We start from the raw sequence: 22,055 nt of genomic DNA on the forward strand, positions 1-22,055 counted from the left end.
CCGCTGTCGCCACCGGAACGACCGGAATCCGGCCACTCACACCTACTAACGCCCACCCCTTCCGTTCACTCCCACTCACGCGCACTCACGCCCACCCACGCCACCCCCTCCGTTCAAGCCCACTCACGCCCCTCCGTTCGCCGGCGGTGTGCAGCCACCACACCACCCTCCTTCCGGCAGCCGGATTTCCGCCACAACACCCTCAAATCCCGGTGAGTATTCCACTATCCCCCTTTGTTTTTGTTTTCAATTTAATTTTAATGTAAACCCTAACTTTTTCTAATTATGTTTTTTAATTTAATTTGTAACTAAATTTTATTATTTAATTACTTGTGTTTAGTGTAGTGTAGTTTAATTTATATTGCAATGTTAGAATTAGTTTAATTTTTAAGATATATTGCAATGTTAGAATTAGTTTAATGTATGTTAGTTTAGTTTAAAATACATGTTAGATTAGTTTATAATGTATGTTATTTTAGTTTAAAATATATGTTAGTTAGTTTATAATGTATGTTAGTTTAGTTTAAAATATATGTTAGATTAGTTTAAAATATATGTTAGATTAGTTTAAAATATATGTTAATTTAAAAATACATGTTAGTGTATGTATGTTTATTTGAATGTGGGTAATTGTGTGTTAATTATATGTGTTTCATCACTAGGCATACATTCACTAGTGAGATAAGATGTCCAAGGATGGGTTAGGTTGGAGTGATAAGGACCCCTGGATATATGTCATCTAAAACCTCATGTAGGTTTGATTTTATGAAGAAAAGAACTTAGCTTGATACTTTGCTACTATTGTTTGTGACTGATATGATTATATGCGTGAGTTGTGTAGAAGTTGTGACAATGAAACGAACAGAGCGTAGCGGTAATAACTAGTTTTCGCCCATTTTCAAGCCACTTGTTTCCTATATTGCCACTTATGAACTATTTCAAGCCTCGAACTCAAGTAACTATGTTAGGTAGGTGTATTATGGTCAAAAATAAGCTCATTTGATAACAAATGTGAGAAATAGGCAAGTTAGAACCAAAAACGCCCCATTTTCGCCCATTTTTTCTAGTTTTAGGACCTAGTGAACCTATATTGCCACTTATAAACAATTTCAAGCCTCAAACTCAAGTAACTATGTTAGTTAGGTGTATTAAGGTCACAAAAATAGGTTCATTAGATAACAAATGTGAGAAATAGGCAAGTTAGAACCAAAAACGCCCCATTTTCACCCAATTTTCCTAGTTTTAGGACCTAGTGAACCTATATTGCCACTTATGAACTATTTCAAGCCTCGAACTCAAGTAACTATGTTATTTAGGTGTATTATGGTCAAAAATAAGCTCATTTGATAACAAATGTGAGAAATAGGCAAGTTAGAACCAAAAACGCCCCATTTTCGCCCATTTTTTCTAGTTTTAGGACCTAGTGAACCTATATTGCCACTTATAAACAATTTCAAGCCTCAAACTCAAGTAACTATGTTAGTTAGGTGTATTAAGGTCAAAAATAGGTTCATTAGATAACAAATGTGAGAAATAGACAAGTTAGAACCAAAAACGCCCCATTTTCACCCAATTTTCCTAGTTTTAGGACCTAGTGAACCTATATTGCCACTTATGAACTATATCAAGCCTCAAACTATTGGTTCTCATTCTTTATTTTTATTTCTGCATTGTATATCCTTTGTTTGTTACAGGAGGCGTACCAACACAGACAGGAGGAATCAAGAACCCAGGGTTCCCAACTGTCTGAAAATGAAATTTTCTTTGAGGCGGCTGGTGGTCGTAATAAGAAGGGTCGTGTTAGAGGTCTTGGTGTTGGTGCTGACTTGTACTACGGCACATCTAGGGGACGAGGATCGGGTTCTTCCAGCCAATACGTACCGTCGGTCATAACTCAAATGCAGGAAAACTTCCACAAGGAGTTGAATGAGAGGGTGGAAGCAATTGAGAGCCAGATCGATAGCCGTGTGGCGGAACAGCTCGATGCTCGAGTGGAGGCTCGAGTGGCAGAACGGATGGCTGAAATCGAGAGGAAGAACAAGGAGTTCTTAGAGGAGTTAGCCAGTAGATTTACAGGATTGACCACTCCTTTCACTTGTTCTACGATTCAGCCTCAGATTCGAGACCCCAGGAACGACCCGGGTGGTGGTGGTGGTGGTGGTGCAGGCCAAGGACAGCCAGCTTGTGTTTAGTTAGGTGTCATTTTTCGATTTTTGTATATGGATGACATTGTAGTTTAAAAAATTATATCATGTACCGTACTTGGTAGTTACGGCTACGTGTTGTATATATTTGAATTATGTTAGGGCGTGGACTTTTTGACTGAAATTATTTTAAATGCACGTATTTTATTAAACAAGATTGCATGAATACAGGTTCCAGGAAAACAAAACAAAATACAAAAAAATTAAACAGGATTGCAGGAATACAGGTTCCAGGAAAAAAAAACAAAATACAAAAAAAAAAAAAAATTAAAATTACAATAACTTTGCGACGGAATTTCCGTCGCAAAATTTGTGACGGAATTACATTCCGTCGCAAAATTTGTGACGGACTATTCCGTCGCAAAAGAATCCATTTTGCGACGGAAATACATTCCGTCGCAAAATTTGTGACGGAATATTCCGTCGCAAAATGACTCCTCTTGCTACGGAATTTTCGTCGCAAATGTTGTTTTCAGCTACAACTACCTTTCCGTCGCAAAATCCGTCGCAATTCGTTTTGCGACGGATATTCCGTCACAAAAGGACTGTTTGCTACGAAAGTTCGAGCGACGCCATGCCTGTGACGGAAATCCGTCGCAAAGTCACTTTGCGACGGAAATTTGCCAGTTTGCGACGAATTATTTCCGTCGCAAAACGGCCCTTTTCTTGTAGTGCTTTAACGTTCCTTAACCTTGAAAATCCATCATCTTCCCCTCCTATATTCGCACATTGCAGAGGTGTTCTCCGAACACACCCACTACTCCAATTTCCTGCACTCCACTCTTGGTCATTCCTTGGTTGAAAGCCCCTCAAGCAACTACAGATTGGCAAACTATTCGAGTTACAACTCCCAAATTCTCCACACTTTCCATATATATCACATTCAGATTCTAGGGAATTCCATTCAATTTTCCAATCCTTTTTATCGTCTTGCCAATCTTTTTGTAACAACCTACCGTCATAAATCAGTACAAAGTAATTCGTCAGTCTTTTGGTTGTGGAAGAAACAGATATGCTAACAGTGACTCCATTGTCATTTTCAAGACTAAATCCGTCAACTTGTGCAAAATAGTACATAGCTCGTATCCCCATCAACACTTGACCATTCCAAGGTCCTGATCGCCAATAAGGATGAACACCATCCCAGATGAAAACTTCATAAAGCCAACGGTGATTAATACCAACTGTAAACCGTCCATCTGATGGATTTGAAGCACTCTTCCAAGATGTAACAAGCGGTGATATGGTTGAATTCTCATCAAAATACATATACATATTTTGCAACATTGAGTCTGTAGGATGGTCAAAACTCTGCCAGATGATATTCCCGCTAGAAGATAAAACTAAGTTTCCAGAATCCAGAAGCTGAGCAACAGAAGAATTGACCTTATTATTACCTGATATGTTTGATGACCAAATACTTTTGTTTTTACCATCCAATAGTTGAAGATTTCCATCTCCGGAAATTTTAAGCACCCCTGAAGAATCACTAAGAGGGTTATTTCTGTTTGCCACCCAAACCACTTTTAATTGTTTAGCAACCTCCTTAGTATACCAGATTCCAACATAGCGATATGTTGAGTTAATGGGGCTGAAAAACCCAAACTTGAAAATGGCATTACTAGACTCTAGAGTTTCCATGTCTCTAAGAGATTGAGTGGTTGTAATATCTCGTCGAGCTGAACCAAACTCATAGACCCAAAACCAAGAGATAAAGAGCACGAGGATATTGACATAACTCATAATATTAGGTAGAGAGGACAAACAATCAGGATTCAGGAACCTTTGCCTATGCCTTGATACCTTTTTGAGCCTGAACTTTGGTCTTCCCTTCGTAATTGGGTGGTCAGTTTTTGCATTGCAAATTCCTGTTTTTCTAATTTTGTTTCATTGTTGACTGACTAACCTTATTACTAGAAGTTTCGTAAGCTAATAACTTCTCCCACTCAGGCAAAAATCATATTAGAAACGCCCATTTCAATTCTCAGCAGCCAGCACTATGCTTACTATTTTCCTAGTACAAAGTTGGCCATTATGCACAGCCTTCCAGTCATAGTCAAATATACAGAATCAGAAGCTTCATAACCTTTAAACTTTATTCATTTATTTAATTATTAATATTATAAAGCATTGTATCCATGCCCCAATGGCAATAATGCAATATACTTAATTCTCTTGTTTATACTTAATTGACACAATTCTATTATTGATAAGTGTTTTATTTGTCCACTTATCATGGTATTTTTAGCACAATTTTGTTGTCATTTTCCCCTCTTTATCCCCCTTTCCGACTCCTTTTTGTGTATGATTACAACTTTTGGCTTCCCCGTTCCTTTTTATGTGTGTGTTCGTGTTTGTAGATGCAAGGAGAAATTGGTCACATAGCATGAACATGAAGAACTATATTGGAAGCAAAGCACAAGAGGAGAGGGCGTGCAGCCTGTTAGGAGCGGGCGCTCCTGCCTGAACTGCCACATTCTGCCTCCCCTGCACTTTTAGGAGCGGGCGTGCACCTATATAGGAGCGGGCGCTCCTCCCTGTTTTCCTACAAACTGCCTCAAATTGCTGCAGGAGGAGAGGGCGCGCAAGATCCAGGAGAGGGCGCTCCAGCCTGAGGAGCGGGCGCTCCTCTATCCAGGAGAGGGCGCTCCTACATGCAGACCCGACTTTTTGGGCGGATTTTACAATGTTATTTCGGGGTGTATAAATACGACCCTTGGCTTCAGTTTTCTGCATCTTCTTCCTTGGAGAAGATCACCTTCTTCCCTTTAGTCTTCTTAGGCCCTTAACTCTCTAAACTCTTATTAATTAGCTTAGTTTCTCTCAAACTCTATCATTGAAGTAGATTAATTGAAGTTTGTATTCTTCCTTTCAACATTTTCTCAACCTTGAAGCTTCATTAGTAATCTCTTTCCTCTATCCCTTACTCTTTAATTTCAGTTTTTATTTACTTTGAATTGTTAATTTCTCTCTTGATCTTGCTTAATTGTTGTTGCATGTCCGATCTACCTTATTCCTACTACTCCTCTCAACTTGTTAACTTAATGTTTGAATTGGAACTTGTTGTTTTGATGTCCCTCACCATGTTTAGTGAGTAGTTTCTTAACTAGGGGTTGGATGAAGACCCAACCAAGCCATGGGTTAATTGATGTTTGTGTTTGCATGTTCATTTTGGGTTGATGATTGATTGTTAAAGAATTGGTTAATTGCATGTGTAATTGGATGGCCACTTATTGCTCATGTATTCACTTCTATGCTTGCATTGAAAGATGAGGTCTAGTTGTGAGCCATTTCTTGTATGATTATGCTAAATTCCTCTTGATTACGGTACCTCGTTTGGATGATGTAGTAGTCTTAGTTGCGGTAATTAGGAGAGAAATCCCAATTATTTGTGCCTTAGTACTAAGCTATCTCGAACCGATCGAAAGACAAACCCGAGTTAGTAGTCTACTTCCCATCGTTAAAACTTGGTTGGCCTATCTTGTTAGTCGAGTTTAGTTTAGGAATGCTTAGTGTTGTAGTTTCGAGAGAAGTGAACCTTTTCTTGTATGATTAGACCGAATTTCTATCTTGATTACGGTACCTCGTTTGGATGATGTAGTAGTCTTAGTTGCGGTAATTAGGTGAGAAATCCCAATTATTTGTGCCTTAGTACTATCTCGAACCGATCGAAAGACAAACCCGAGTTAGTAGTCTACTTCCTATTGTTAAGACTTGGTTGGCCTATCTTGCTAGTTGAGTTTGGTTTAAGAATGCTTAGTGTGGTGACTTCAAAAGAAGACAATGTTGAGTGCCCTCTCTATCATCCAATTTGTGTACATGCTTGCCTATTGTTTTGATCCATTGGTTTGGTTGGTGTCTATCCCCATTTCCCCCCTAGTGTTTGTCTCCATATAGTAGTTATTTAATCAAACCTCCAATTTGTGACCGAACTAGATTGCAACCGTTTCATACTCTCGGTGTACTCATACCCATTCCCTGTGGATACGATCCTCTACTTGCCCTAGACTTGTCTTAGGTTAGTTTAGGTAGAAATAGTGTTTGGCTTGAGGGTGATCGTCCAACGACCGAATATCCCTCTACCAAAATGGCGCCGTTGCCGGGGAATGGCGTTGAGCATTGAGTTACTTGTGAAACATGTGAGACTAGTTCATTTGTATAGATTTGTTTTTCTTTGATTTCTTTGACTAACTTTTTGTTGTAGGTGTTAGTGAAGAAACCAATCTTCGAATTTTCGTCAAGCTAGTGACGTTAAAGAAGCGCTCCCGGGAGGCAACCCGAGTATTTTTGCTTTTCCTCTAAAAAAAAATAAAAAAAAAAAATTGCTTTTAGAATAGTCCTCAATGAGGATATTGGATTGCATGTGATGGATATTTGCTTTCTTTTGGTAATAAAATTTCGAGCATGGTTTAGATGCCCTTGGTTGAACATAGAATTGGCTAGTTTAGGCTAGTGTGACAATAACCTTACCGAATGTACGAGACCTAAAGTCTAGGATTGTGGTAAGAAGGTTGTCGCCCATATCAAAGGAATTTGAACCCCAAAAGGTAGTAATTGATCCCATATTGTTCCCAAAAGTGAGGTTGTAATATTTTCAAGCCTACTACATTTTGAATGAGTGGCAAGGATCCTCTTTGATTTAGTACCTAGATCGACAACTTGAGTCCCAACTCCCAAGATCGCGGCCTAAACTACTCTTAGTGATTGATGAAGGTTGTTATGTATTGTTTATTCACAAAAAAATTAAGGCATATCATTCTTGTTTTCTTAGTTCAATTTTTAATTTATTGTAATTAGTAGTTAGTGATGTAAATGTTCAAGTTTGAAAAAAAAAAAAAAAAAAAAAAAAAAGAAAGAAAGAAAGAAAGAAAAAAAAAAAAGAAAAAAAGAAGGGAAAGAAAAGAAGTGATGAATAGCCATCACCCTAGCAATTAAACAAGCTTGGGGGTGCGTTTTTATTTCAAGTTTATTCATATTTTGTAATTTGGGTCAAAGTTAGAAACCTCTTTAGGTTTGCTCTTAGTGCTATATACCTTAGCTTGACTTTAATTGCAAAGCACTTCTAGTTTTCTCTATGCCTTAACTTGTGTCGTAATCCTTGAGTTTTGTAATGTTAGTAGAGTAGTTGAAGCCATAGTCGGTGGAGGGAGTTGGTTCACAAGCATATGGAGAGGGTACTTATCATTGAGATGTCGAGTGTTCTAAACCTTCTTTTGTCTATTTTTCTTCCGGCTCCTTCGAGGAGTCATGAGACACTACCATTAGGGGGAATTTGAACTTTGTGTTGGGGACGCGGTAAGATTGGTTGAATGGACCAAAGTTGAGTACATTCGGGAAGGTTAGCTAGGCCTTGGCTAGTCATGACCGTGGTTGATCTTAGGCATATACCTCATGCTCGAGTTTTATTGCTTAAGGATTCTTTTATCTTTACATGTGCTTTTCTTTGAGCGGATTAATCTATTGGTTTCTTTTGCGCCAAGTGAATTGCTTAGGGACAAGCAATTGGCTAGTTTGGGGGAATTTGATAAGTGTTTTATTTGTCCACTTATCATGGTATTTTTAGCACAATTTTGTTGTCATTTTCCCCTCTTTATCCCCCTTTCCGACTCCTTTTTGTGTATGATTACAACTTTTGGCTTCCCCGTTCCTTTTTATGTGTGTGTTCGTGTTTGTAGATGCAAGGAGTGTAATCCCCCGTATTTTTAAATATATTAGTAATGAAATTATATTTTATTCATAATATTTATTTGTATTTTTTTTCGGATTTAATTTCAAAAGTTTCAAATTATTTTTGGGTTTGATGAACGATTTTATTACAAAGAACTTTTTATGAACCTTTCTTCACTAATTTATATCCAGCAAACAAACCAAACCCACTTTCTTTTCTTAATTGGCCCATTAATTTTATGAGGCCCAATCTTAAAACTAACCCTACACCACTCTCTCTCCTATAAATACCCCATACATCCCCAAAATTTCCCACACAAAAAGGTTAGTCTTATTTTCATCCTCCTTTGTTTCATTATTTTGCTTAATGTTATTTTAATTGTTTTGGGTTTTGATTTTAGTATAAAGATTATATTTTTAGTATTAAATTATATTTTAATGGTATAAAGATTATAAATTTCAGATTATATTTATGTTATAAATTTCATATTTTATGAATTATAAACCTAGGGTTTCAATTTATTGAAAATCATGATTTTAGGGTTTTTATGAACAATTGATTTAGGGCTTTTATAGTAATGATGTTTTGAAATTTTGGTGATTATATTACTAATTAGTTTCCAGATTATTTTGAGCACGTAAATTCGTATTTTAATGTTTAGATTTCGGTTCGTTAATATTAATCCCGTTTTAATCCCGATCAGGTTCTGAACTCATCCGATTTTGACAAAAAAGTAGTGTTTTCCATGTGGAAACGATGTTTTAAGAAAGACTCACTACCTTTGGTAGTGAGCACCACCCTCTCGTGGCCAAATTCTGCCTCTAAATATGATTTTCGGGCAGTTTTTCATTTTTAACGAAGTTTTTTATTTTTAAAATTTTATCCTTGAGTTTGATTAATAAAATTAATTATTTTTAAAGTTAATTAAGCATATAAATATATGTTTTATTTATTTTAATAAGTTTTTCATCATATTATATTGTTGGAAATTACTTGGGATAGTAATATTAATTGTTGGTTGTTTTCTAGGAAGTGATTATTCCCTAGGAGAATTTTAAGTGATTAAAAGTGGCTCAAAAGGATTGTTTGTATGAGGTACGTACATGTCTACTTCGTTATAAGTAGTATCATGTTTAGGTACCAAAAGGAAAGAACTTAGTTTCATGATTAGGGAACACTTGGATGGAAATTGTTTGGTTACACATTGATTTAATTCATGTGCTTATGTTTATGAAACATGTTTTGGTGAATTGATTATGTTTGTATGGAATTATGGATGCAAACATGTTGAATTATATTGGATAAAATGTTTGTATGGAATGTTGATACAAGCATAATTTTATTGGATTGGTTTGTTAACCACATTTGGTTTATTAAAGGATTGGAATTGAATGGTTTAAGTGGAATGAATTTATTAATTATTCCACAAGGTTATTATTATTTATTTATTACTCAATCATAACTTGTTAGTATGTTGAGTAAAGGTGGATTAAGCCGAAATGGCTAGGTGAGTTGACTATGTTCAACAATTTTGGATAATTTGGAAGTTTAATGGAATTAAAGGTTAATTTGTGATGTGATCACCATTGTCTTAAATAAGATTAAAAACGAATTGATGTATGATTGTTATGTATGGTCTTCTTGATTGAGTCGGCTATTAATTAAAATTGTAATCACGTAAAGTGAAACATGGATGAGCAATAAAACTCTGGAAAGCGTGCACTTCTAGAGTATTGACAATTATGGGTTGGGGTACACGGTGGTAGCCCGTGGCTTTTCGAGGCTTGTTTGATCAACATGTCCTCTTCTCTTTTGGTATTTACATTTTATTTTATAATGAAAGTTAGATGGGATCCTAGACTAACTTTGTGAGAATGGAGTCGCGCCCATTCTTGCATCGCGCTAAACTTTTATTTCAAATGGTCATTTGGGACCTGGATTGGACAACCTGGTCTATTGCTTACTCCAAACTAAATTAAATTTATTAAATTGAATATGATGAGTCAAGTGTTTGGAATTGGTTAGTAAGTATGTTGAGTCAATTGAATTGTCTAAGTGTGGAGACTTGATTAATGAATTCGTGTTGTATGTTTAATTACTTTAATTAATTGAGCATGCTAGGTTTGGTACGTTGTAGCTTGTATGTACTCAGCTTTGCTGATTGCGTGCTTTTGTGTGTGTTTTCTTTTGGTCATGGCCTTCGCCTTTCAATGACCCTGTGATGATCCAATTATTACACTTGTATTATTGGGGAGCAGTATGCACAGGTTAGCTTGATGATGTGAAGTTAAGGGATTTGACAAACGCATTGTCAAGGGATTGGTGTGATTGAGAGTATTCGATTCTTGTGTTGAACTTATTTATGCTTTGCTATTTCGTTTATGTTTTGGATTTTTAATATTGGTTTGGTTTTAAATAAGGGCCTTATATGGTTCCAATTTGTAAGCTTTGACTTATTCGTTTTCTAAATTGTGTTATTTTAAATACTTAAGTTTGATTTTTCCGCTGCGATACTTTGATAAAGCCTTAACGTTTTAACACGTGGCGGTAACATGTCAATGGTTCTCCACTATTTTATTTAAAGTAAGTGGTTTGAAAAAGGGAGAATTTTTGGGGTGTTACAAGGAGAAATTGGTCACATAGCATGAACATGAAGAACTATATTGGAAGCAAAGCATAAGAGGAGAGGGCGTGCAGCCTGTTAGGAGCGGGCGCTCCTGCCTGAACTGCCACATTCTGCCTCCCCTGCACTTTTAGGAGCGGGCGTGCACCTATATAGGAGCGGGCGCTCCTCCCTGTTTTCCTACAAACTGCCTCAAATTGCTGCAGGAGGAGAGGGCGCGCAAGATCCAGGAGAGGGCGCTCCAGCCTGAGGAGCGGGCGCTCCTCTATCCAGGAGAGGGCGCTCCTACATGCAGACCCGACTTTTTGGGCGGATTTTACAATGTTATTTCGGGGTGTATAAATACGACCCTTGGCTTCAGTTTTCTGCATCTTCTTCCTTGGAGAAGATCACCTTCTTCCCTTTAGTCTTCTTAGGCCCTTAACTCTCTAAACTCTTATTAATTAGCTTAGTTTCTCTCAAACTCTATCATTGAAGTAGATTAATTGAAGTTTGTATTCTTCCTTTCAACATTTTCTCAACCTTGAAGCTTCATTAGTAATCTCTTTCCTCTATCCCTTACTCTTTAATTTCAGTTTTTATTTACTTTGAATTGTTAATTTCTCTCTTGATCTTGCTTAATTGTTGTTGCATGTCCGATCTACCTTATTCCTACTACTCCTCTCAACTTGTTAACTTAATGTTTGAATTGGAACTTGTTGTTTTGATGTCCCTCACCATGTTTAGTGAGTAGTTTCTTAACTAGGGGTTGGATGAAGACCCAACCAAGCCATGGGTTAATTGATGTTTGTGTTTGCATGTTCATTTTGGGTTGATGATTGATTGTTAAAGAATTGGTTAATTGCATGTGTAATTGGATGGCCACTTATTGCTCATGTATTCACTTCTATGCTTGCATTGAAAGATGAGGTCTAGTTGTGAGCCATTTCTTGTATGATTATGCTAAATTCCTCTTGATTACGGTACCTCGTTTGGATGATGTAGTAGTCTTAGTTGCGGTAATTAGGAGAGAAATCCCAATTATTTGTGCCTTAGTACTAAGCTATCTCGAACCGATCGAAAGACAAACCCGAGTTAGTAGTCTACTTCCCATCGTTAAAACTTGGTTGGCCTATCTTGTTAGTCGAGTTTAGTTTAGGAATGCTTAGTGTTGTAGTTTCGAGAGAAGTGAACCTTTTCTTGTATGATTAGACCGAATTTCTATCTTGATTACGGTACCTCGTTTGGATGATGTAGTAGTCTTAGTTGCGGTAATTAGGTGAGAAATCCCAATTATTTGTGCCTTAGTACTATCTCGAACCGATCGAAAGACAAACCCGAGTTAGTAGTCTACTTCCTATTGTTAAGACTTGGTTGGCCTATCTTGCTAGTTGAGTTTGGTTTAAGAATGCTTAGTGTGGTGACTTCAAAAGAAGACAATGTTGAGTGCCCTCTCTATCATCCAATTTGTGTACATGCTTGCCTATTGTTTTGATCCATTGGTTTGGTTGGTGTCTATCCCCATTTCCCCCCTAGTGTTTGTCTCCATATAGTAGTTATTTAATCAAACCTCCAATTTGTGACCGAACTAGATTGCAACCGTTTCATACTCTCGGTGTACTCATACCCATTCCCTGTGGATACGATCCTCTACTTGCCCTAGACTTGTCTTAGGTTAGTTTAGGTAGAAATAGTGTTTGGCTTGAGGGTGATCGTCCAACGACCGAATATCCCTCTACCAATTATCCTATTTGTCAATGCACAAATCCAACCATCAATACCTTTTATGATTGACAAACAAAAATAAACATCTGATAATATGTATTTGAGACAGATATAACAATATCTCATGTGACTATTGACAATATTTTCAGTATGTATTGATGAGTCCTTAGTCTATTGGCAAAGACAGGGGGCTTATGTATAATAGATTACAGGTTTGAATCACCGTCCCCACTTTGTAATATGTAATGTCCTAATGGCTCAATTGCACCCAAAAAATTGAATATTACATATGGCACATACACAGTCAACTGATACTATATGAGAGTGTGAAAAATGATAAAGTCAAACTGTATTCACTAAAAAAAAAAAAAATTTAAGCAGCACACAACTTTGTGGACAATAATTACAAAATTAAGGAAACTTTGTCAAAATATGTTGGATCTGAGTTTTAAGATTGTTCCATCAATCACATAAAGACAAAGACTAATGACCAAAGATCATCTTACCATGTAGGATAAGAGCTTCAGAATATGTGCACCATATATATATTTACAACAGCATTTTCTCTTCTCCTTCTATACAGCACCGCAGTCTGCAGCAGCTTGGCAAGATTTTATGACGAAGTTTTGAGATAATCAACAATTCAACACTTCAGTCGTGAACTCTTGAGTCCTTGACTAGATGTTTCCGAAAGTTTTTTAATCACTACCTCTTGTTCATCTTCTGTTTTTCCTGCATAAACATAACAACTTCAGATTTCCAGTTACAGCCTTGCTGGTAATCAGCACCCTCAACACCCCCTCCTTTTCTAAAAATAAAAAAAAAATTAAAATATATATATATATATATATAGGAAAAAAAAAGTTACCTTCTCCACTGCGTCAAGACCACCTTGCCCAAGCTTGTTAATATCCTGAACGTGGTCAGTCACAATTGCCAACCAATCCAAATCCAAACTATAGTAAGTCACCAACTTCAACTTTACTAGTTCTGTATTTAGTCATTGAGTTTTGCAATGGTCTCCATTCTTGTAACTCTTGTTACACCTACAGCATCATCTTATCAGAAAACTTAGCCAATAAATTATGTTGATTCTGTTGCATAACAAGCAATATAATGAATCAAAAAAGGGATGGAAATCACCATTTCCTTGACATGTCCACCTCCATGCACAATATATGATGAGATTGATGATGGCAACTGTAGCTATTTGTTAAAAAAAAAAAAACCCATAACTACCACTATAACTAATATTTTTATTTTGCTAGCTAGAATACCTTATCACAACTGGTAATACACTAGATGTCAGCAACTGTTATCACTAGTCACAATATATACTTTAGGTTACCACTCTCTGCTCAAAACTGCTAGTCACCGACCACCTATGGAACTAATTGAAACACCATTAACTGAAAAACATTCACGGCCATTGCGTTGGGCTTCGTTCAAAGAAACAATTCTTCTTAATGTAAAGCCAGGTTGTGTTGGACGAGGTAGCTCTATTACTTCACTCTCTATCATGGAAACAACCATGGCAATGCTTGGTCTATCTTCAGGAAATTCTTGCACAGACAATAGTCCTACTTGTATGCACCTCAAGATCTCTAACCGGAAGGTGGAGTATGAAATTGTTGGATCAATCAATGACAATATATCATCCTCATTCCATAATTTCCATGCCTAAAACCATAGAAACGATAAAGATTTAACAATCAATATGCACAATTTTTTTTTTTTTTTTTTTTGAATCAATATGCACAATATTTAAAGATTAGAGCAAAGCAGGGTAACCCAGGTCATTGCAACATATAATTTGAATCTCACAAAATGTGAATAATTCAATGAAAAAAAAACAGGCAATGAGAAAAGAAGATTCTCAAGGTTCCCAAGGAGAGAGCAGCTTAGCATGTGACAAGCTGCATCCCCAATTTTGTAAATATGAACAATGTGTATGTAATTACCCAGGAAGAGTGTGGCGGGTAGTTTATTTACTTTTAAACAACAAAATTGAGGACTCGTGTCTATCAATAAAGGTGAAAGTTAAAACTAGACTATTTGACATTGATGTTGAATCGACAGTACAGAATATCTTACGTGACTTAATAGGTTCCATGTATCCTCATCAGTAAAGCTATTGTTCCTTCTTCCACTAACAATCTCTAGTAGCAGCACCCCAAAGCTGAACACATCTGACTTCTCTGAGTATCGGCCTTCCATTGCATACTCTGGAGACATATAGCCGCTGTATTCCGAGCAGAAAAGAAATTAGGAAAAAGATGCATTAGTTCTGTGATCAGTAAAAAGGTTCAATTCTGTTTAGTTTATAGTAACAATAAACATGGGCAGGAACTCACTAGGTGCCGACAATCCTTTGAGTGTCACCTTGGTCTTGATTGCTTTCAAAAATCCTTGCCATCCCAAAGTCAGATATCTTGGGATTGAGATTGACATCCAATAAAATGTTGCTTGCTTTAAGATCTCTATGGATAATCCTTAATCTAGAATCTCTATGAAGGTAAAGGAGACCTCTACATATCCCTTTGATTATATTGAAGCGCTTCAACCAGTCCAAATGTTCCCGATTTGAGAGATCTAAGTACAAAAAACACAGAACAGTACATCAATTGCCATTAGAAATAAAAATTGATTAAATTATTGGAAAATTTTATCTAAGATAATCAAAAGTTATTGTTCAAACCGGAGAGGAAAGCATCCAAACTCTTATTTGGCATGTATTCATACACCAATAGTTTCTCTTCTCCTTCTACACAGCAGCCCAACAATCTGACAAGATTTTTGTGTTGAAGTTTCGAGATTACAATCACTTCATTCATAAATTCTTGTGGGCCTTGCATAGATGCTGTAGAGAGTCTTTTTACAGCAATCTCTTGTCCATCTTCCAGAATTCCCTATAAAATCTCATCTGATCTTCATACCAATGTTCTCTCTACATATATATTCACCACATAATTGTTTACAGTAAAAGCAATTACATACCTTGTACACCAGACCAAATCCACCTCGACCTAGCTTGTTGTTTTCAGAAAAGTTGCTAGTTGCAGCTATCAGCTCTTTGAATTTAAACAAAGGTAAATCATGGTAACCATTATGACTTATTCCAACCCCGACCCTGTAATATTTCCATTTTGCTTCATTGTTTGTGGATGACTTTCCTGCTAAAGCAATAGCATCATAAATCGATGTTGCTAGACAAAAAATTGTAAACTACAAAATTAGCTGGTGAAAGGGCAGAAGATGTCACCATATCGTTGATTTATCCACCTCCATACACAGTATAGGAAAATGGCTAGTGTAGAAGTACCCATAATCACTATGACTGCAATAATTACTTTCTGTTTGCTGTTGTCACCTACTCAAAGCAAAAAAGCACACATAGTTAATCATATGAACTCATTTAGATATATTCCACTAATCTCAGTATTATAAAATAAATCAAATTTATTACTCCTGAACCATTGGTTATTTCCATTAAATATAGGAGATTAGGAGCAAGCAGATCACACAAAACTATCAAATATAGGGAAATGGTCACCTAGTTCTGAATGAGCCAATCGGATGAAAAGATCAACACCAACAGGGGAGAAATCCTGTATGTCAATCAAGCTTCCATTCCAGATCATACACCCAAAACCCAAATAATAAGCATAAGATGAGCACAAACAATTCTTTAGGCAGTCTCCTGCAGGTCTGTTCATCATCTGAAAGCAACCACTCAGCATTGTCTGGCACCTTCATATTCCTTAACCTCAAAAACCCATCTTCTTCCCCTCCTATAGTACCACACTGCAATTGTGTTCTTCGAACACACCCACTACTCCAATTCCCTGCACTCCATTCTTCGTGATTCCTTGGTTCAAAGCCCTTCAAGCAGCTACAAATTGGTGAATGATGTGAATTACAGCTCCCAAATTCTCCACACTTTCCATATATATCACACTCAGTCTCAGATTCTAGGGTCTGCCATAAAATTTTCCAATCACTTTTATCGTCTTTCCAATCTTTTTGTAGCACCACACCATCATGAGTTAATACATAGTGTTGCGTAACTCTATCATTCACAGAAGAAAATGATAAGCTAATTGCACCTTCATTGTCATCTTCAAAATGAAATCCTTTAACTGGTGCCAAGTAATACATAGACCGTACTCCAATAAACACATGACCATCCCAAGGGCCTGATCGCCAATAAGGGTGGTCACCATCCCAGATGAAAATTTCAGTAAGCTTGCGGTGATTAATACCAGCTGTGAAACGTCCAGTTGATGGATCTGAAGCACTCTTCCAAGACGAAAGCAGTGACCTTGTCTTTGTTTTATCATCAACGGTTAGCTTCATAAGTGGCAACATCGAGTTTACAGGATGGTCAAAACTCTGCCAGATGATATCCCCAGTGGCATTTGAGAGTAAAACAAGGTTTCCAGTATCCAAAAGCTGAGCAGCAGAAGTATTTACTGCATTATCTATTTTCTCTGATGACCAAATACTCTTGTTATGTCCATCTAAAAGCTGAAGATTTCCATCCCCAGATATCTTAAGCACTCCAGAAGAATCACTCAGTGGGTTTTCCCTGTTGGCTACCCATACCACTTCTAATTGATCAACAACCTCCTTATTATACCAAATTCCAACGTAGCGATTCGTTGAGTTAACAGGACTGAAAAATCCTAGCTTGAAATAACCTCTACTAGACTTCAGTGTTTCTGAATCTCTAAGAAACTGAGTAGCTGTGATATCTCCTCGAGCGGAACCAAATTGCTCAAAGACCCAAAACCAAGAGAACAAGAGCACAAGGGTGTGGACATAATTCACATAAGCCATGATATCAAGTAGAAAGCAATCAACTTTAAGAGGGTAGAATACTTGGAGCTTATCTTATGCCTTAATTAAATTAAACACCCAAATTTTTGGTTTTTTGGTCTTTCCTCAATAAAAGTCTTATCTAATTGAAGCAACTGTCAGCTCTGAGTTGAGACTTTTCTTAAGAAGCAAAGTTCACAGCCTTCGTGTCACACTAGTATTGTTTTCAAATTTTCTCTATGGTTTTTTTTTTTTTAAGTTGATGACTTTTCAAATAATTAGACTTCTTCATTTTTATTGGTGTTGTATAAAATCTCAGTGAGGCAAATCAACAAACAGTTGGTGTGCATACAAAAAGTACACAAATTAAATTACTTACCTTAATTGAGTATTATGTTCTTGTTTTCTGGGTTGCCCATTTTGAATCTCTTGCACGTTGCTTGCAATTGTCCCAGTAGAAAGTTTGCAGCATATAGTGGTGATCTGTATTTCAGTATTTTCAATCATACGTGATTTATAGGAACAAACAAATAATAATAATAACAACAATAATAAAATCAACCATGTTTCTTGAGTCTTGAATGATACCTGAGTAAAAAGTTCCAGAACCAAAAGATTCCGTGATAATGTAGCTATGTAAATGAAGAGAGAAAATGGAGAACAAACTAAATTCATCAATGGGGTTTTTGAGCTCTTGGTCTTGTTTCTGATCTTGCAATATGAATATATGATCACTAACTCACTAAGAAATAGAAGATTCTTTTTTATATTCAAGAATTAGAAGATTCTTCTATAAGTTGCATTTTTTTTTAATGTTTTTCTTGGTATTTGGAAGCAAAGATACAAAAGTTAGATAATCTTTTACAGAAATTAAATTAGAAAGGCAAAAGTTAATGAGCGTCCCTGGACATTAGATAAAAAATTGAAAAAGGAAATATTAGAGTAAAACTACATTAACTACACCGAACGACGTGTAATTTTTTCTTGCATCGCTAACTTAGTAGTGTTTTAACCAATATAATTACTCCGTATTTCTTATCTAACACCTCGCTACATCCAATTAGAAATTAGATTAATTAAACAAGAAATAAGAAATTTATTACAGAGTACTACGTATCTACTTCTAGATCAATGCTTAGATATTGTATTTCAATAAGATAGCCTAATGGCACAATATAATTTGCTACTCGATTGGCATCAAGAGCTGAAAGCTGGCAATGTCTATATCTCCAAATTCACACTTCGTATGATCTCTGACAAGAATTATTTCCTGTCAGAAATATGGTCACTGGATACTAATGACAACATACAGTACTCAGCTGTCCAAAACAGCAGTTATCGACCACTTAAGGCAGTAATAGAAACATGATTAACAGAACCATTTTCATGATCATTTAGTTGAGCTTCATTATGAGAAGTAACTCTTCTTTGTGTAAAACCAGGTTGAGATGGACAAGGTAGATCAGTAACCTCACTCTCAATCATTGAAAGAATCATAGAAACACTCGGTCTATTATCAGGAAACTCTTGCACGCATAGCAGTCCTAGTTGTACGCACTTCAAAATTTCTGCATGGAAGGTTATTTCTGAAATTGCTGGATCAATCAGTGACAGAATATTACCCTCATTCCACAATTTCCATGCCTAAAACGTAAAAGCAATCAGGTTAGATGTTTATTACACTTTACACAACGGTTCACTAAGAGACGAAGAGAGCAAAGTTCTTAAAGCAAAATAGCAAATCTGAACTAATTGTGCAGAGTTTTTATGCAATTTCTAGCATGAGTGGTTACCAGACCCATATATGTTCAGGCCATTAGATGGGTAGAAACAGGCTATATATAAAGTGCATTATAGATTATCCTATAGTTTTTTGCCCGCTCCCAGACTAATTTATGAAGCTTGGGCAAATTTATTTTATCAAAAAATGTAACCCTGCCCAAGATCAGCCAAGATAATAGATACTCAGAATCATGCATCAATCATGTCTACTCTGCACCATTAGACACAACAATAAAGCTCTAAGTATAAAGTAAGACATCTTACATGACTTAAGAGGCTCAAGGAGTCGTCTTCCTTGAAGCAATTGTTCCTTCTCCCACTTACAATCTCTAGTAGCAGCACCCCAAGGCTAAACACATCCGACTTTTCTGAAAAACGGCCTTCCATAGCATACTCAGGAGACATATAGCCACTGCATTTAAAGCAAAAGAGTTTAGCAATGATGGATTAGCTCTCTGCTTAAGGTTAAATTCTCTTCTATTTACAAAAAGTGTATATATGAGCAGGAACTCACTAAGTGCCAACAATTCTTTTGGTGTCACCTTGGTCCTGGTTACCTCCAAATATCCTTGCCATGCCAAAGTCTGATATCTTAGGATTCAGATTGCCATCCAGCAAAATGTTGCTTGCTTTAAGATCCCTGTGAATAATCCTTAATCTAGAATCCCGGTGAAGGTAAAGAAGTCCTCGGCATATGCCTAGGATAACGTTGAATCGCCTTTTCCAGTCCAAAATGTTCTCATACGTTGAGTCTGAGATTTAAAGGTAGAGTCGTTAATCACACCAAGAAAGAGGATCATCAACAAAATATCATCCTGCCTAGTAGAATAAGTGAATAATGGGACCTTAAGAATGTATGCACAATTTACCAAAAAGAAGTGCATCCAGGCTCTTATTCGGCATGTATTCATACACCAGCATTTTTTAATTTCCTTCGATACAGCAACCCAGCAGCTTGACAAGATTTCTGTGCTGAAGTTTTGAGATGACCAACACTTCAGTCATGAACTCTTTAAGTCCTTGTCCAGATCCTTTTGAAAGTCTTTTCACTGCTATCTCCTGTCCATCTTCTAATATTCCCTGCAAATAAAAGAAACTTCATATTTTCAATTTCTGGTAACCTCTTGCTCACTCACCCCACACAAAAAATAAAAGAAAAAAAAAATCTATGTAGGTACCTTGTACACAGCGCCAAAACCACCTCGCCCAAGCTTGTTTATATCCTGAAAGTGGTCTGTCGCTATTGCCAACTTTTCCAATCCAAACACTGGTAAATCACCAACTTCAACTTTCGTAGTTCCTTCTTTAGGCATGGAGGTTTGTAATAAAGTCTTCTTTCTCATAATTCTCGTTACTCCTATAATATTGTCTTATCAGTAAACAAAACCAGATTGTAATATCGGAAGTAGTGCACAACAGGCGGTATAACGTATAAGTGACTGAAAAGGGGGGTATACCTTTTCTTTGACACATCCACATCCACCTCCATACACAGTATACGATGACAGCAACTGCAGCTATTCCAATGATAACCATCAATATCATAAGTTTTTTTGCTTTGCTAGCTTTACCTTGCTGCTGTTGCTGAAGCTTATTAAGTTCAACTGAAAACAAAAACATTTTTAATTTAATGCACAAGAATAAAAATGCCAACAGATGCTGAAATGCAAACCAATGGGAATAATACAAAGCAGAACAGGCAAAATATCAGAAATGATCACCTATTTCTGAATGAGCCAACCGTATGAAAAGATCCACACCAACAGATGAGAATTCCTGTATATCAATCAAAGTTATATTCCAGACCATACACCCTAAACCAGGATAATAAGCATAAGCTAAACATGTACAATTTCCAAGGCACTGTTTCCTGCAATCATATTCATCATCTGAGTACAACCACGCGGCATTATCAGGCACTTTCATATTAGTGTACTTAAAAAACCCATCTTCTTCCCCTCCAACAGTACCACACTGCAAAGATTTTTTTGGTTTACACCCGTTACTCCAATTACCTGCATTCCATTCTAGGCTATTCCTTGGTTCAAAGCCGTGCAAACAACTACATATAGGCAAAAGATTTCTGTTACAACTCCCATACTCTCCACACTTTCCATAAATATCACAGTCAGATTCTAGAGACCTCCATAAACTTAGCCAATCCCCCCCATCAGCTTCCATATAATATCTCTTTAACAATAGACCGTCATAATTCAATACATAATGCTCCGTAACTGTTCTAGTTGTGGAAGAAAATGATAGGTTAAACGTGCCATCATTTTCATCATCAATATGAAATCCATCATCTTCTGCATAATTGTACATAGCTCGTACTCCGAGAAACATATCACCATACCATGGCCCTGATCGCCAATATGGAATACCACCATCCCAGACAAAAATTTCAGGCCGACTGCGGTGATTAAAACCAGCAGTAAAACGGCCAATAGATGGATCTGAAGCACTCTTCCATGACGCAATCACAGGCGTTGTAGCTGTGTGATTATCATCAAACCTTAATTTCATATGATGCAACAATGAGTTTGTAACCTGGTCAAAACTCTGCCATACCACATTATCCCCACTAGAATCTGCAAGTAAAACAAGGCTCCCAACATCTTGAAGCTGAGCAACACATGAACTATTACTAAACTCGTTAGGAACAACTGCTGTTACATTTGATGACCAAATGCTCTTGTTTTGTCCATCCAAGACCTGAAGATTTCCATCCCAAGATATTTTTATCACCCCTGAAGAATCATTTAGTGGGTTTTCCCTGTTGGCTATCCATATCACTTCTAATGTATCACGAACTTTCTTATTATACCAGATTCCAACGTAGCGATCCGTTGAGTTAATAAGGCTGAAGAAACCAAACTTGAAACTGCCATCACTAGACTCTATTGTATCAGGGTCTCTCAGAGGCTGAGTGGTTGTAATATTGTTTCGAGCGCAACCAAACTCAAAGAACAAAACCCAAGAGAGAAACAGAAAAACAAAATAGACATAATAAGCCATGTAGTAAGGAGCAAAATAATTTAAGGGAGTGAAACATAACCAAAAAATCTTGTAATCCTTTCCCTTTATAATTAATGTGATAATAAGTCAACTTCATAGAAGTATACTAATTTGTGGCTCAGTTAGGTCATCTTCAATATATGTATGTTTCCATAGCACCAAATAAACTTTGTAAGTTTTCATAGCACCAAGTAAACTTGTTTGATTTCAAGTCAGACTAAGCAAAGGAATGGACTCC

At 36.7% G+C, this 22,055-nt stretch overlaps 1 protein-coding gene and 2 pseudogenes across 3 annotated transcripts; all 3 read right to left on the bottom strand.

Annotated features, from left to right (window-relative positions):
- Nucleotides 1-3,013: 3,013 nt before the first annotated feature.
- LOC145610999 (G-type lectin S-receptor-like serine/threonine-protein kinase At1g11300) lies at nt 3,014-3,947 on the bottom strand. The gene is made up of 2 exons (XM_081666246.1): nt 3,161-3,947; nt 3,014-3,021 (listed from the first exon to the last, which is right to left on the bottom strand). Exons 1-2 carry the CDS (start codon nt 3,945-3,947, stop codon nt 3,014-3,016), a joined length of 795 nt encoding a protein of 264 aa, XP_081522372.1.
- Nucleotides 3,948-12,526: 8,579 nt separating this feature from the next.
- LOC145612652 (G-type lectin S-receptor-like serine/threonine-protein kinase At1g11300) lies at nt 12,527-17,215 on the bottom strand (annotated as a pseudogene). The gene is made up of 9 exons (XR_014106673.1): nt 15,753-17,215; nt 15,462-15,569; nt 15,197-15,372; nt 14,898-15,108; nt 14,554-14,791; nt 14,294-14,441; nt 13,343-13,879; nt 13,068-13,245; nt 12,527-12,931 (listed from the first exon to the last, which is right to left on the bottom strand). The product of XR_014106673.1 is annotated as a G-type lectin S-receptor-like serine/threonine-protein kinase At1g11300 (transcript).
- A 1,019-nt stretch (nt 17,216-18,234) lies between these two features.
- On the bottom strand, nt 18,235-21,817 carry LOC145611000 (G-type lectin S-receptor-like serine/threonine-protein kinase At1g11300; annotated as a pseudogene). Its single transcript, XR_014106313.1, has 7 exons — nt 20,521-21,817; nt 20,257-20,403; nt 19,978-20,156; nt 19,669-19,879; nt 19,314-19,551; nt 19,064-19,211; nt 18,235-18,661 (listed from the first exon to the last, which is right to left on the bottom strand). The product of XR_014106313.1 is annotated as a G-type lectin S-receptor-like serine/threonine-protein kinase At1g11300 (transcript).
- Between the last annotated feature and the right edge of the window lie 238 nt (nt 21,818-22,055).

The sequence above is a fragment of the Chenopodium album genome, chromosome 24, assembly GCF_948465745.1.
Source record: "Chenopodium album chromosome 24, dcCheAlbu1.1, whole genome shotgun sequence".
Taxonomy (NCBI): Eukaryota; Viridiplantae; Streptophyta; class Magnoliopsida; order Caryophyllales; family Amaranthaceae; genus Chenopodium; species Chenopodium album.

Excerpts from the sequence above, each read along its gene's own strand:
- LOC145610999 (XM_081666246.1), bottom strand. The coding sequence starts at position 3,947 with ATGAGTTATGTCAATATCCTCGTGCTCTTTATCTCTTGGTTTTGGGTC.